Raw genomic sequence first — 14,821 nt, forward strand, 5'->3', positions numbered from 1 at the left:
TACTTAGAGTCTATTCTCAATGTGTCTAAATGTGTTTATAGCCAACACTGGTCTAACAGCTACATCGGTGTCTAAACCAAGCTACAACTTTAATACCCACACAGTATCTGTCAATACGAGCTGATTGGATCATCCCTCTCCTCTTGACCCCCACAATGTGCGACTCCACTGCATCACCCCTGCCCATCTCTCCCAGCTGCTGCTACAAGCCCAGGTGCTGCTGCACTGACTCATGGATCACAATCAACCCCCTCGTTCAGCCCAGCAACATCCCTGTCAGTCTCTTCTGTCTCCCCAGGGCTCGGTCTGATCCCATCCCAGCCGCCACACCGACTACAGCTGCCCCTGGCTCAACACTGGAATTGGATGGTGTGATGACTAGTGCAAGGGTCGATACCTGTCCCCACTACGTGCATAAGACAATAAAACCAAAAGACGTAATTCCACGGCAGAAATGTATGGAAGAGCTTCTTAGCAAATGTGTCAACAGATTAGGAAGATGCTAATAAGATACAAAAGCCGTCCATTTGGGAGTCTCTTTATCATCATGCTCTAATGCCCTTCAAATAGGGCAGATGAGCTCTTGTGCACCAGGCATCGACACCAATGGGTTAACTAATGATGGCGTTAATGTTTCTGAGTGTGTGTGTGTAGGAGTGGGAGTGAGCGTGCATGCGCATGTGCATTAGTGTCTGCGTGCCATCATTTGTGTGTGTGTATGTGTGTATGTGCCTTTCACAGGTGATCAGTCAAGGCTATCCGTTCAGCCCCTCTCTTGCAGCCCCCTCATTACAGCCCACTATCTCCTCCAAACACCTGCAGCCCCACAGCCCACCTTCAGCTCCGGGGCCCACACGCTGCCTCTTTGTCCCAGTGTAAAAAGAGCCTGCTCATCACATCAATCTACTGCACTGTTTATATTTATGTACAGGAGAGAGGCTAAAAAAGGCCCCTCTTACTGTGGGCTTTATTGACTAAGCATTAAGCGGACATTATCAGGCGATAGGCTAGTTATTTATGAGGCGGTGATAAAGGCTGCAGGACTGAGTTATGTGAGAACCAAGCGCAGGATGAAAGCTGCTCATACAGCAGCACTGATACCCGACACTCGGCTCTCTCTGTCTGGGTAGAGAGCCATGGTAAACGCGCCAAACGGAGCTGAAACACTCAAGGATTTATGGGCGGTAAATTTATGCTCCCCATAGGTCAAACGAGGGGCTGTTTATCTGAGTTTCATTGTCACTGTCCTCGTGGCACTGTGCTGCAGGTACTGAAATTTTCATATTTGCCTCAGGCATGTCGCCAAACAACCAAGGCGGAGGAGGGGGGGGGCTCTGTAGATGTGGAATTCGATTGACCTCCTGAACTTAGTTTTGAATTTTCAGAGCAACTCACTGCTTGAGCTTTGGAGATGTTGACATAAATTATGCATGAAAGGACATACCCCTCCTCACTGTGCATGTTGAATATTTCTTTAGTTTGATGGTATGCAGCCAACCTGCATGCTGCCACTTCTATTGCTGTCTCTGACCTTACCGTGGGAGAGTTATACATCTCAGGAAGCCATGACAGAGATACTGTACATACCATAACTGCATGCTTTGATTTCGATGCGAGTCTCAGATATACCGCATATACGTAAGCTTCATGCTTTGTGTCACTTGTGCCTTCCCTATCTGTGCACACAAAGCCAAAGCGCACATCTCCACCCTCATATCATACATGCATCTCATACTCGCGCCATCACCCAAATTCTTAACAACACACATCATCACCCCTGTATACTGTACATAGCACCATCTTACCAAGCCAAAGCCATCTTTCTCTGCACTAAACCAGGTCAACAAACAAAAAGCAATTATGTTGGGCAGCTGCCGCCTGGGAGTGGGTAATTACAGTGTGGTGTGGACAGCTTCATTCTAAACAGGTACTAAAAGCATCATTAATCATCCTCCCTCTGACGCCTCGCCCTGGTCATGTGACACAGGCTGCTGATGAGCTGGGGAGGGGGATCCGCCGCAGGGGAAAGGAGCAAGACCTGATTGGCTCCTTCCAGAAGTCCTTTTAGAGGTCAGCCAGTCAGCAGAGATGACCTGCCAATGACCTTGTATCACTTGACCCCTGAGGGCCTGCAGGTCACTCTCTCATATCAGTTGGAGAGCAGGCCGCGGAGAAGCAGGAGGGAAGATGAATGACATGGAGGGAAGGAAGAGGAAGAGAAGAATGGTGTGAGGGGAGAGAGAAGGCACACAGAAGGTTTGTGTGGAGAAGCAATGGGAGGGGTAAAGATGAAAAATAAAACAGTAGGCGTGAGGTTTGATTGAGCACCTGGTCTTCCCCTTTTGCATAAAATGGCTGATGAAAAAATGTGTTTTTATAGCAGCAAGGCCAGTCTTGATGGCCGTTTCATCCCTCTCTCCCTCCCTCCCTCCCCCCCTCCACCCTCTTTGCCAATCTCTCTTCTCCTCTTTTCCTCGCTCCCTCTCTCCCTTACGCTGTCAAGCTGTCCTCAGGTTGGCTGAAATGCTGATTACATCATCTGAATCTAATTAGTAAGCAGCAAAAACGTTTGCATATCTAATGCTGATTAGTCATTACGGAATAAGACCAAAGACTGCAAAATCTGCACGCAGTCTTCCAAATGATGTATTTAACGCATTTCTACCGAGATGCTTAGTTATGATCTCTCGGCAGACACAATGTGTTTTCAGGGCGTGATGGCGGCTCGAGAATCAATCCTTTCCCCCGTGAGAGGACGACCAAGATGGCGCCTGACAGACTTGATTGAGAAAAGTTCATGAACTGTTCCCTCATTGAGCACGGATGGCTGATTGACAGATGAAGCACAAAGACATATCTGAAAGACAGAGAGCCAACATCCCAAACTCCTACCCATCCCCTGCTCTCTGTTACCCCGACACCCCCACCCCCCCACCCCTCACACACACACACACACCACCCACCCCGCCCGCCCCACCCCTTCAACCCGGCTCCGCTTCTTCTCTCTCTCCATATGTCTACGGACCTGTCACTATGGCAACCTCACCCCGGGGGCAGAGGAGGAGGGGGTTGACTTCGTTCAGACAAATAAGCATCGCAGGGCTCATTTATGATGGTTTGTTTAGAGATTATAATACACTGATGAGAGGTCAAAATGTGTGTACTCACGCACGCGTTTCGTTGTAAGAGAGTCTACGTGTGGATGTGTGCGCTTGAGCCCATTCACATAAGACTGTGCACGCAGCATGGGGCTGAGCGTATGAAAGCATTTTGAAAAGGACAACAGATTAAAATCATGTAGTATTTCAAGTATAGCATTAACACTTTAGACAGCCCCAGTTCAATAAGACAAAAAAAAGAAACAGATGTTGCCAGTCAGAGGAAATTTATTTAAAGGGATAATGAAAGATCTTCTTCAGCAATAGTGCAGTATTTCTTTAAGTACAAAGTGATATCAGTGCAGGTTGGTTATAGGTAATAAATTATCACCACCCGTGCCATTAAATCAGTGGATTATATCAATGGTATCATTAGCATTGCTGGGCTCAGGTTCTAGCTGATGCCTCAACTGCAGTATCAGCAAACTGTGTAAAGGCTCATTGCATTGTTTTGCCTTTTCCCTTGGTTTATGCTAGTCTGCAACTTTGAAAGGGCAATCCACGCTATACGAATAGACAGAGCTGCAAGAGAGAGGTCAGAGTGGTTCCACACAATCAGAGATGAAGCAGGGCCACCTTGCTTGATTTTACTGATGCTGCATGATTCCAGGGGGAGATATGTACTGTACATGAGGCTGTGCCACGCCGCTCAGCTCTCACTCGGCTACACAGGCCGGGAGCACCAGCTGTCTCAGGAAATGGAGGGAATTTTCCTATGCAACAGACGTGCAACCTTGACACAGTTTCACCTCTGCGTGCACCCCATCTCACTCTTCCTCCCTCACTCACTCCCTCCCACCCTCCCTCATCATGGTACCTTACATTGACTCAAATGTGTCCCCCCCCCCTTTTTTCAAGAGCAAATTTCCCTTTGCAGCCAGAAGTGCTGAGTGCTGCTGTTTGCTTTGTACACAGAAATTCGCTGAGGCTGTAAGCTGTCCCCAAACATCTGCTCCCTGGAGTGGAGCAGGAGAGGAGAAGCAAGGACTGGATTGGTGTGCATGTTGTTTAGTGTAGCTATGTCACAATGCGTTATGTATGTATCTGTGTGTGAAAGCGCGTGTACGCATGTGCATGCGTGATTGGGTGTGGGTGTGTGTGTGTATGGAGGAGAGAGAGAGAGAGAAAGAGAGAGGGAAAGAAAGAGAGAGAGAAAACAATTATTCAAATATATGCTTTGTATCTTTTTAAGTGCTTTATTGGTAGCACCTAGGATACAAAACACATATTTGCATAATTGTACACAGGGTATACAAATATGCATGGAAAACACACATACACACACACACACAGACGTATGCATGCATGCACACACACATGCATACACGCTCAGACAAGCACCACACGCACACACACAGACACACACACACACAGGTGCACTTCACTTTGACTTTCTTGCCGAACAACATGTTTGGTAGTCAAATACGGGAATGAGAAAAATCCAAAAGACCAATAGTGCATGAAAGTCAGAGCGAGCAAAGAAAAACAGAACAATCGGATGAGCAGGAAAGATGAAAAGGAGAAGAACATTCAAATGTTCCGTAATTACAGCACAACAACAACAACTGAGCTATCTATAAGTGCTTCACACGGAGTTAAGAACAGCTTAACTTGATCAATTGATTTCATTCCCCTGAGCACCGGTGAGAATATTACATGCATATTATGCATTAAGTTAATTCTAGGTCAACTTAGTATAAATTGCAATGAGCTCAGAAAAGAACCCACTTATATGTGTTAATTTAAAATGTAATGCAAGATACTCTGTATGCCGCATATGTTATCTCATTGCTCATGCTATGGAGTGCACCTCAAGAGAATAGTAACAGCTGTCCACATCAGCTAACTTGCAGTACAAGACAGTGCAGAGGAAAATAGAGATTGTCAATCGCCTCATTCATCACGGACTAATACATCACTGGAGTGTTATATCCTAAAATGTGCAACAAACCTCACACTCACAGATGATGTTTGAGCTATTATACTTCATTACAAATAAATTTTCTAATTATTTTGTGGAATGAGCCCACTGAAGTTCATGTTGGAATAAAGTTGACAATAACAAAATACTGATGTGTGTATAGATAGATAGAGAGACATATATACATATCTATCTATATATACAGATAGATACATATATATATATATATAGAGAGAGAGAGAGAGAGAGATTGAGAGAGAGAGATAAATATATAAAAAGAAGGGAGGAGAAAAATAAAAGGGGAAGGAAACAACTTGTTATAGTCACGACTTTTCCTACCTGTGGCAGCAATACATTTGCAGCTAAGTTATCTTCCTTTTATTCCTACCATTTGCCATGTGTTTGCTTGTGTACACGCGCAGCACAGCTGTCAGTCTCGTGGGCCAACCGTACATCTTCAGAAAGGAGTTACAGAAGAGCACAAATTCATCAGAGCACAGTCACACTCAAATGCTTTCAAACTAAATGTCAGGTCTAAACAATGCAGGGCTCCGCTCATCAATTGAGAGGCAAATGCTGGAACTGCCACGGGACAAAATTAAAGTAATAGTTCACCCAAATTATATCAACTCTCCTTTTCACCTACACCTCATCTGTATGATTCACACACAAGTTATTTTCCCCCACTTTAACATTTGCTAGAATTTTAATCTGTTGAAAATGTATTTTTTAAATGAATTGACCAAAAGAAATTGTTATTAAGTGGCCCAAAATATGTGCTTTTTTAAAATTAAAATTTGAGCCTCTGCATACAGTGAGGAACCTCTGTGCACATTACAACCTGCAACTTCCAGCCCTGCAGCAAGGAAACACGTTTGCACAAGATGATAAAAAGGACGTCTAATAAAGTCGGCCGAGCAGTCTTGCCAGTATGGACAGTGATGCCATTTTGATATCCATTTGCTTTATCATTACATTGTTTCATCATCATCATTTCCATCATCATAACCTTCACAAGAGCAAACTTATTTGCATTAAAAAAAAAAAAGTCTGGCACATTTAATGGCTTTGAGAGGCATTCCAGTTCTTAACTATTTTGGTTATAGAAAGGCAGGCCTAATTGTGTGTATTTTGCATAAATGCTAAACTGAAATAATTTGGGTTTAACACAGTGCATTTTCAGTCTTTCTTTAACATCAAACCAAGCTTATCATTCATAAATAAAACTATAAAATGCTTCCAGAAAGTAGCCAAGGTCAGTCAAAAACTACTCTGCAGGCCTTTATAGCAGCACTGAATTCCTATATAACTGTGCAGTTAAAATTAATGAGATGGATATTATGAAAGATATGTTTTGGAGAGGACTTCTGCAGGTTTCTGTATTGAATAGTGCCTGAAAAGATTATTCAAGCAGACATATACATGAGATGTATAAGCACTGGGCCTGCAATGAAAAATAGTTGTCCTAAATTTTGTTTAGAGTGGATTAAGAGATGGAATCAAATTACTTTAAGTTTTCTCAAGTAGCATTAATTTTCTTAACGTTGCTATTAAAAGTAAGACTATAGTTTATATCCAAAAAAAAAAAAAAAAAAAAAACCTATTAGGTAAAAAAGCAGGAGACTCTTTCATCCAGTTTATAAAGTAAGAAAAGTAGCATGTTTTTTGTCTTATTAAAATAAGAGATAGGGTGAAAATTAGGTTACCTCTAGGTGTAGGAAAAAAAAAAACGCATTATCTGGCCTGGTGTGGAATTATAATATGAACAATTATCATATGGCCTGGTAGCCCTTCTATTCAGCCCTAGATGAAATATTATTGTGTGGACATACAGACCCACCACGAGAACAAAAGCGTCCCGAGTTGCTTGTTGAAAAAGGAGGAAAAGAAAGGAGGAGAAAAAGCTTAGACTTCGAGGTCAGCTAAATTAATGGTGCATCTTTCTCTCCCTGGGCCGCTGACCGGGTCATCGTTGTCCTGAGGCAAGACAAAGGTCAAAGGGTGAGAGGTGAACTCTGGTGTAACTGCATATATTAGCTTGGCCTTGCAGCCTCCATGTCCACTGTTATGCCCTGCAGAGGCGCAGTCGTCTAATTATTATTATTATTATTGTTATTGTTATTATTATTGTTGATATTATCAGAAAACACACGCCCTTATTGATGCACCAATGAAAGCAGGTATCAACAGTTAAAACAGCACTAATACATTTATTTTCAGATGATGCATTTTCATTCCCAAGTGCACAATCCCCCAAATGTCTGAAAAGTTTCATTCCTTTATTATTGCCAATATCCATCCTTTGCAGCTTGTCTAGTGGCGCTGTATACCTGCATATCAAATGCAAATATTGCTAATTGAAACCTAAACAAGCAATATTCACTTACATAAAATTAATGTGGCTGTAAGCCCATATCTCGAGATTAAAACTGACATTAACTTGATAGAAGCACATTAGGGCTATACCGCGAACGTAACTGTGTTTAAGGGCCTGGCTTACAATCATTTACTTTTTATGAGATGAGATGTGAATCTGGAAGGAATATAGAGACACAGTTGCTCGAACTGCTGGGCCAGACAATTTATTGGTTGATCTGCAAAACAGCACAGAGAGCGTTTTATTGTCTGCTCTATACCGCATGAGTGTTCAGGCTAAATTATCATTTTCTGATGCATGTATAGGCCAGTAAAAGACGGAGCAGCTCCGGTTTGTGGCGTTTCTGTTTGCCATTAATATGCACATGGAGGTGCATTGTAAATGCTTCCAGATTTGTGCCTCAGATAGACGGATCATCACGGATCAATAATCTAATACCCGGGTCAATAAATCGATCAGTCAATTATGGCATTACGATCCCTCGCTGGACAAGGCAGTTAATGTAAACCCAGTAATAGAAATATAATCCAACAAAATATAAAACACATCAGCGTATGACACTTAATAAATATTTTACTGTGAGCCAGAGATGATCATATATTAACATGTTAAAGATGTTCTGTGACGACAACAGGTGCAACTGAGGTTTTATCCTCTCAAATCTGCGCTGTCAGGGCCGGATAACTTATTTCTGCATTAAGGAAACACTCGGACACGAAAATGTAAAGCTTCACATGACAGAGCTTAAAAAAAATAGTATTGGAAAGCAGCAGTATATTTTTGGTAGAATAATTTGTGGCCCACTAAAAATGCATTTGATTTCTGTGTCATTAAAATAAACTCCTGTAGATGTAAAATAAAAATAATTCCTTTAAATTGTTTTAAGCAGCAAACTTAGAAACACACGCCCTTTTTTAAAGCATTCAAATAGAGTCGATTACTCAAATAAATGTTTTGAAAATAAATAAACAAATAGACTGCCACAGTTTCTATGGCCAATTGATATATTTTTGTTTCTTCATTTACATGGTGTGGATAAGAGCGCGATTTAATGACTCGAATTTTAATATTCAAATCAATCGCTGATGCGCACCAATCTGAAGCCAGGGAGGATGATAAATTGTTCTGACCCGTTCTTGCATAAAGAAACTTTCCCTTCTGCCCTGAGCATCCATCGTGGTAAGCAAATAAAGATGAAGCCTGATTGGAAGCAATGCAAACGCGAATCAAAGCGTGAGCAGGCGGTCGTGACGCACCAGCCAGCTCCGGTGGCTCAAGAGTTCAGGGGCAGGTGTTTTGGAGAGGACAGTCCAGGAGAGGGGCAGGTGTCCAGACTGCTGGCGCGTGAGTGCGGCGCCGGGGGCCCCGGGTCGGGGACCAGCCCGTCTCTCTGTAATTTCTTCTGCTTCATGCGTCTGTTCTGAAACCAAACTTTCACCTGCGTCTCGCTGAGCTGCAGGGCGCTGGCGATCTCCACGCGCCTCGCCCGCGTCAGGTACTTGTTGAAGTGGAACTCCTTCTCCAGCTCGGTCAGCTGCTTGGTCGTGAAGCTCGTCCTCGGGGCCCCGTTCACCGTGGGATGGCCATCCGTGCAGATGCTGCTGCCACCGTCGACAGGACCGAGGCCCGAGCCAACAATACTCAACCCACAGGTCATGTGCGTCCTGGCTGGGAAGACATGAAAACACTCGTCAGCAAGATCAATGAGATCACCCACCAAAAAAAAAAAAAAAAAAAAAAAAAAAAAAAGGCAGCACAAAACTCCTTTGAATAAAATTCTCCACGCCCTTTGCCAGGAAATAAGATGTAAAATTATTCCAGAGTTGAAAATAGGCAACTTTCTGAAATAACAAACTGTGGAATTTGTCATTTACATACTTATGACGTCCAATTTGTATTAAAAAGCATTAGAAATGAAACAATAAAAGGCAAACTGGTCTATATGATAATACAACCCTGATATGATATGAATGAGTAAAATTGAGAAAATATTCAACAACATATGTGTTACAAAGGAAGAGAATTGATATTCATGCATTCAATAAAATTATTTCCAGGAAAGTGACCTGTGAAGAATTGGCCATGTGCCTAATTATTGAAGGAAGTAATCTCACAAAGTGTTCACCCTGGAGTTTTTTTTTTTTTTTTCTTTTTCTTTTTTGTTCAATAACAAAGATGTAATTGCACAAAGGCACAAAGGCATCACCCTTAACAACATATGCACCTAGCAAAAAAAAAAAAAAAAAAAAAAAAAAAAACTTTAATTTTGTCCCTGTGAAGCAGCTGGACTTGGACCTGCTTGTCATCTCAGTCTGTCCTGGACATCTGCACCAAAGCAAAGACAAATACGATGCTGTTGTGTGCTGCAGATGAAGAGAAATAGTAAGATGAATTTTAACTAATTCAAAGAAACTTTGTGGTGTTTACAGTCCATTAACTATATTCACCAGAGTCATTAATAATTTGTCTCTAGGCCTTTCTGCATCAATGACAGTTTAACAGTTTACAAATCCCTCAGCCTCTTTTAAAATGCTGCATTAATGGTAAATGTCTCCATTTTTTCATCTGAGGTTTCTGGGTTACACATTAAAGTATCATCTACACTACTTATGCGCAATGAATGACAGGAACCGCAACTATATCTTGATTTCTCAGGGCTGACATTGTGGGTAGTTGTCAGTGTGTCTTTGGATCTGAGGAAATATGCTGCTGCTGCATAATGGAGTCAGTATGCCAGGTGTAGTGTAATCACTCCCACCACAATTCACAGAGAGGAAGGTTAACAGGCCTCTAGCCACTTGGAAAAGCATAGCAGATGGAAAGGTCAGTTATAGGATAAATGTCGACATCTGTGTTTTAAGAAAATGAATGTCAAGGTAACCTAGTCTAGGAATAAGAGGGCAGTGAATATGAAGAACCAATACAGAGGAACAGTGCGTAATTAAGAACTTCGGCTTTCAGGAGAGCAAATCACATGCACATTCTGATTAATGGCTCCAAAGATAATAGAATTGATGCCGGCCAGAAGGCATAAAAGAATCAAACTAAATATTTGAGCAATGACTTGTACGCTTAAAAATAGCCAGCCAGCAAAGGGAATGGAAGGGCCTTCCAAGCCAAGGAGAGGGAAGAAGAAAAGGGATAGATCGATACACATTGCCTCAGTCATCTGGGCATCCAGCCCACAGTAATTCAGGTGCTGTCAAAGCATAATTGAAGAATGACGCACTGGGAGTATATACACTGAGCCAGGAGATCAGGTTACAGCAGGTCTGTGGAGGCCTTTCTACATGGAAGAATACGCTAGACTTTGTTTTGTGCCAAGACCAATACAGCCTCCAGAGTAATGCATGCTCTCACTAATGACACTTTTACAAGTTACACAGTAGCACTAATGAGTTACTCCTACCCAGATGATCCCCTTCAGAGACATACAGAAAGATGTTACAGGGATAAGAACAAGAACAGCAAGGAAATGTCTTTGCATGTGAGTGGGTGTGCAATTTGCTCACTGAGACCACAGAATTGGATCAGATATTTGCTTTTTTTTTTTTTTTTTTTTTTTTTGGAGTCTGACAAATTAATATTGAAATATTTATACCTCCAAGATAAATCATACGGGCACTGATGCCACCTTTCTCACAGTGGCATCAACAGAGAGATGTGTAGCTAAGAAAGATGTGAAATTCTAAACATTCAAGTAGATAATCAAGAACTACATTGCAGTTTTGTGGCTAAAACTCCCCAGACATAATAACCCTGGTCTTTTATCACTAACAGTTAGTGGTAAAAGCCAGCACTTATTGGTCACTGAAGATGGCATTTGGGTTAGCATGCTTACAGCAGACAGTAATAAGGCTGTGGGGGAAAGAAAAAAAAAAGCCTGGCCACCATGTAAATCTCCCTCCATGCAAAATTTATGGAATCTAACCCATGCACAGAGACTAGTCACTCAATTGACAATATTGATCAAATGAAAGAATCTATATAAAATATAACTAAGAGAAAACTGAGGATCGATGAGGACTTTTCATATTGGTATTTTTTTTTTTTTTTAAAGCCAGGATATGCATGCTCCTGTGGGCTCCTTGCCCAAGTCTCATCAGTCAAGGAAATGATGATCTGTGACAGCAATTATGTTAAAAAGGTGGACACATGTAAAGGTGCTGGAAACTGAAATCAATACACAAGGGCTTTCATTACAAACAGACAACTAATCAATACTCAGGGAGCACTCCAGCTCACAAGAGTAAGTTTTACTCAACTTCCTGTGAATCTCAATAGGCACTGGTGTGTTGCATTATTCAAAGACTGCTGGTTAGCGTAAGGGCAAATGTGAATAATTGATCATTTTCATTTTTTTTCCTGAGGTGAATATAGGGTACACTGAGGCTTAGGAGGCCCTTACTGTACTTTGCCCTCCCCTCTCCATACCGGCTAAATTCGGCTGCGTTTAATCAGAGGAGGAGGAGCACAAATGTTAAATAAACAAGCTGTTTTACATTAACGTGGACTATTAGCCTAAGGAAATGGATAACCGAGTCTTGATATGCATATTCAAATTCGGTATTAACAGTTACAGTTGCCCTTTAAACTTTTTGCTGTATTCAGGAAAATTTACATTTGGGCTATTTATACATCAAATTCAACTTTAGTTTGTTGGTAATGGAGGAAAAGCTACGTGGTGACGCACAAAGCACGTCAGCCAGCTTGTGCAAAACTTCGATCAAGTCCGATGTAACTTTCATAACTATAAATGAGTGCTGAAAACCAAACATGACATTTTCACACTTTCAGGATGTAAAAACAGTGCTAAAGCCGGTTCATTTGTCTAGGTTACTTGGTGGCATATGGCCGATCCTCCCTTGAAAAGCCACTTACTCGTCCGATGTTGACTCCTCTTCACTTTCATCCACTCAAAAGTTTTACTCCTTTCTTCCGCGGTGGCTACGTTACACCTCGGCTCCAAGTTGGCTGAACTTTCCACCAGAGCGACGTGAATCCCAGGCCCATGGTGAGAGTAGATTTGAATGTGCTCTGTAAGTGACCCAAATCCCGAGTGCGCCTCGCTGTTGTCGTTAGTTGACGCACAGTGTCCGCGTCCTGGAGAGCCCTGCCCCTGCGCCCTGCACCGCCAGGGGACACGGGACGAGTGGGGGCAGGCCGGCGCTGAGAAGCCCTGAGTGTGAGACGGCGGAGGAGGGCTGTCCGAAAAGGTGTACAGAGTCAAAGCCTCGCTACCAGCATGACTGTTCGAGATGGTCAAGTGCCGGTAATGCGGAGAAAATCCCGAGGCAACTTCCCCCTGTAAGTTCCCCTCGTCACGACTGCTGAGTTCAGGATGAGTCCTGCAGCCCAGGTCCCGGTTTATGACCTCTTTTGGTCGGTAGCAGCCCGCGAACAGAGGGCTACTCTCCCCTTCGGCCGTTAACTCTTGATAGGAAGTCATTATCACCTATCCCCTGCATAATCATTGGACAGGGTTGCACTTCATGCCCGGCCTCTCATGCATCCAGTAACGCATGATCAGGCGGCTGGATGACCATGGGGACATTCCTAGTGGAGAAACGCAGTCCCTGATTGATGGAGATGACGTGCCCTCTTGGTCTCGGCCAATAGCCGGACATCTCTGTCATCAGGGAAGACAACACTGATTAAGCCAAGCGAGCAAGTTGTAGACTCATCCCAGGTCAACGTTTTAATGGTGCAGAGGACAGCACGAGGCCGTGGCGAGACCCTCATGTAAGCAACAGCAAAGCTCATCATCTGTGACACTGAGGGCCTGCACGGGGCCTCTCACCTATTCTCACCTATTCTCAGGTAAGATGACGTCAGAGCATTGCTGAAGTTCACCAGCGTCCTCCAGCTGAACACCCATAGCTGTCCTCTTCACCTCACTGTTATGCTGTTTTGTAAATTGTGATATTATTGTTGTTTTAAGACTCTACTAAAAACTTTTTTCCCCTCTCAAAGCTAAATTAACATAATAGGCCTATGGGGCTGCATTGATGTAGCTAATGGATTATGCAAATTTGTGAAGGCTTCTTGAAAACCTGAGGCCCTCTTTAGCAAAGGGCTTAGGTCATGTGAAAGGCACACTTAATGGGTTCAGAGGTCGTGACAGCTGGTATTTAGAGGTTCAGCGGCAGCAGATTTGTAATTAGCCTCGAACAAATACAAAATGGCTCCGAGCAGAGATCAAGAAGTTGTTGCTGACAGACAGGACATGTTCATCTCAAGTTAAACTCGGTTGTGGTTGCTTCAGCTGCATGGTTATTTTCCGGTTCCGCAGGCAAAAATATGAAAATGGCCTCTTTTCTTGCAAAAGTGCCACTCGAGTATGCAGACTTGACACACACAGCCAAAATCCTGTTTTCGTGAAGCCACTCGTGGCGTTTTACAACCAAAGTGTGGTTGGTCAGGGATGAGTCACTTTGTGTTAAAGCTGAATACAGCAGCGGCTTACATGTGACGGTGCATGTTCCAACACAGCGGGCTGCACTTAAAACATGCGAGAATGACACATCCAAACAGGATTTTCTCTGGTTTTGCGCAGACTAAATGCATATGGGTGGGCTGAAAGGCACCCAGGACTGTATGGCCCATGAGCTACTTACTACATTACAGTGCATTACTGACTGCTCATAATCTGGAATTTGTGATTAAGAAACAAAACAAAGGAAAAGAATAATAAAAAGAGGCGACATGAATGAAAAGGCCCGGTTTAGTTTCCCAGCAGATCAGAGGGGTCCACCCTGCACGGTGTTTCCAGTAGACCTAAGGGAAAATGTCAAGTGTAGCCCAAGTTTTGGTGTGTTTGCTGACCTACTTCCGTCCCCTACGAATCCACACACCGCTGTGTGGCGTTTAGGTCCGTATTTATTTGGCAGAAAACTAAATTCAGAAAGTAACATATATATAGACGTGCCATGCAGTGTCAGGCTGATTTCAGCACCGGTGGTGATCACTGGGCTCTGTGGCACGGACTGTTTCTTTCAAATTGTTTTCCACGGAGCTCAATAACAGTGAGACGCCAAGCAGACATCATGAAATTATTAATAATTAGTCTATTTTGTGGCAAAGTCGTGAGAGCAAAGCTTGCTTCACGCCATTTGGCTCTAGTTCGTAAATTCGTAAAGATTAAAAAAAAAAAAAAAAAAAAAAAAAAAAAAAAATAGATAAATAAAATAAAACAAAATCTGATTATCAGTGAAGGCAATAGTGAGTCATAGATCAATCATCCCAAAATGAGGATTTTTAAAAGTCATATCCTATTAAATGATTAAAAATTAGGCTATTATTATTATTATTATTATTATTATTATTATTATTATTATTATTATTATTATCATCATCATCATCATC

The 14,821-nt window shown here is 42.6% G+C and overlaps 1 protein-coding gene across 1 annotated transcript; it reads right to left on the bottom strand.

Annotated features, from left to right (window-relative positions):
* Positions 1 to 8,729: 8,729 nt before the first annotated feature.
* On the bottom strand, positions 8,730 to 12,905 carry hoxc1a (homeobox C1a). The gene is made up of 2 exons (XM_030056462.1): positions 12,334 to 12,905; positions 8,730 to 9,120 (listed from the first exon to the last, which is right to left on the bottom strand). The coding sequence occupies exons 1-2, from the start codon at positions 12,903 to 12,905 to the stop codon at positions 8,730 to 8,732; spliced, it is 963 nt and encodes a 320-aa protein (XP_029912322.1).
* Positions 12,906 to 14,821: the final 1,916 nt, after the last annotated feature.

Source organism: Myripristis murdjan, chromosome 7 (genome assembly GCF_902150065.1).
Source record: "Myripristis murdjan chromosome 7, fMyrMur1.1, whole genome shotgun sequence".
Lineage (NCBI taxonomy): Eukaryota > Metazoa > Chordata > Actinopteri > Holocentriformes > Holocentridae > Myripristis > Myripristis murdjan.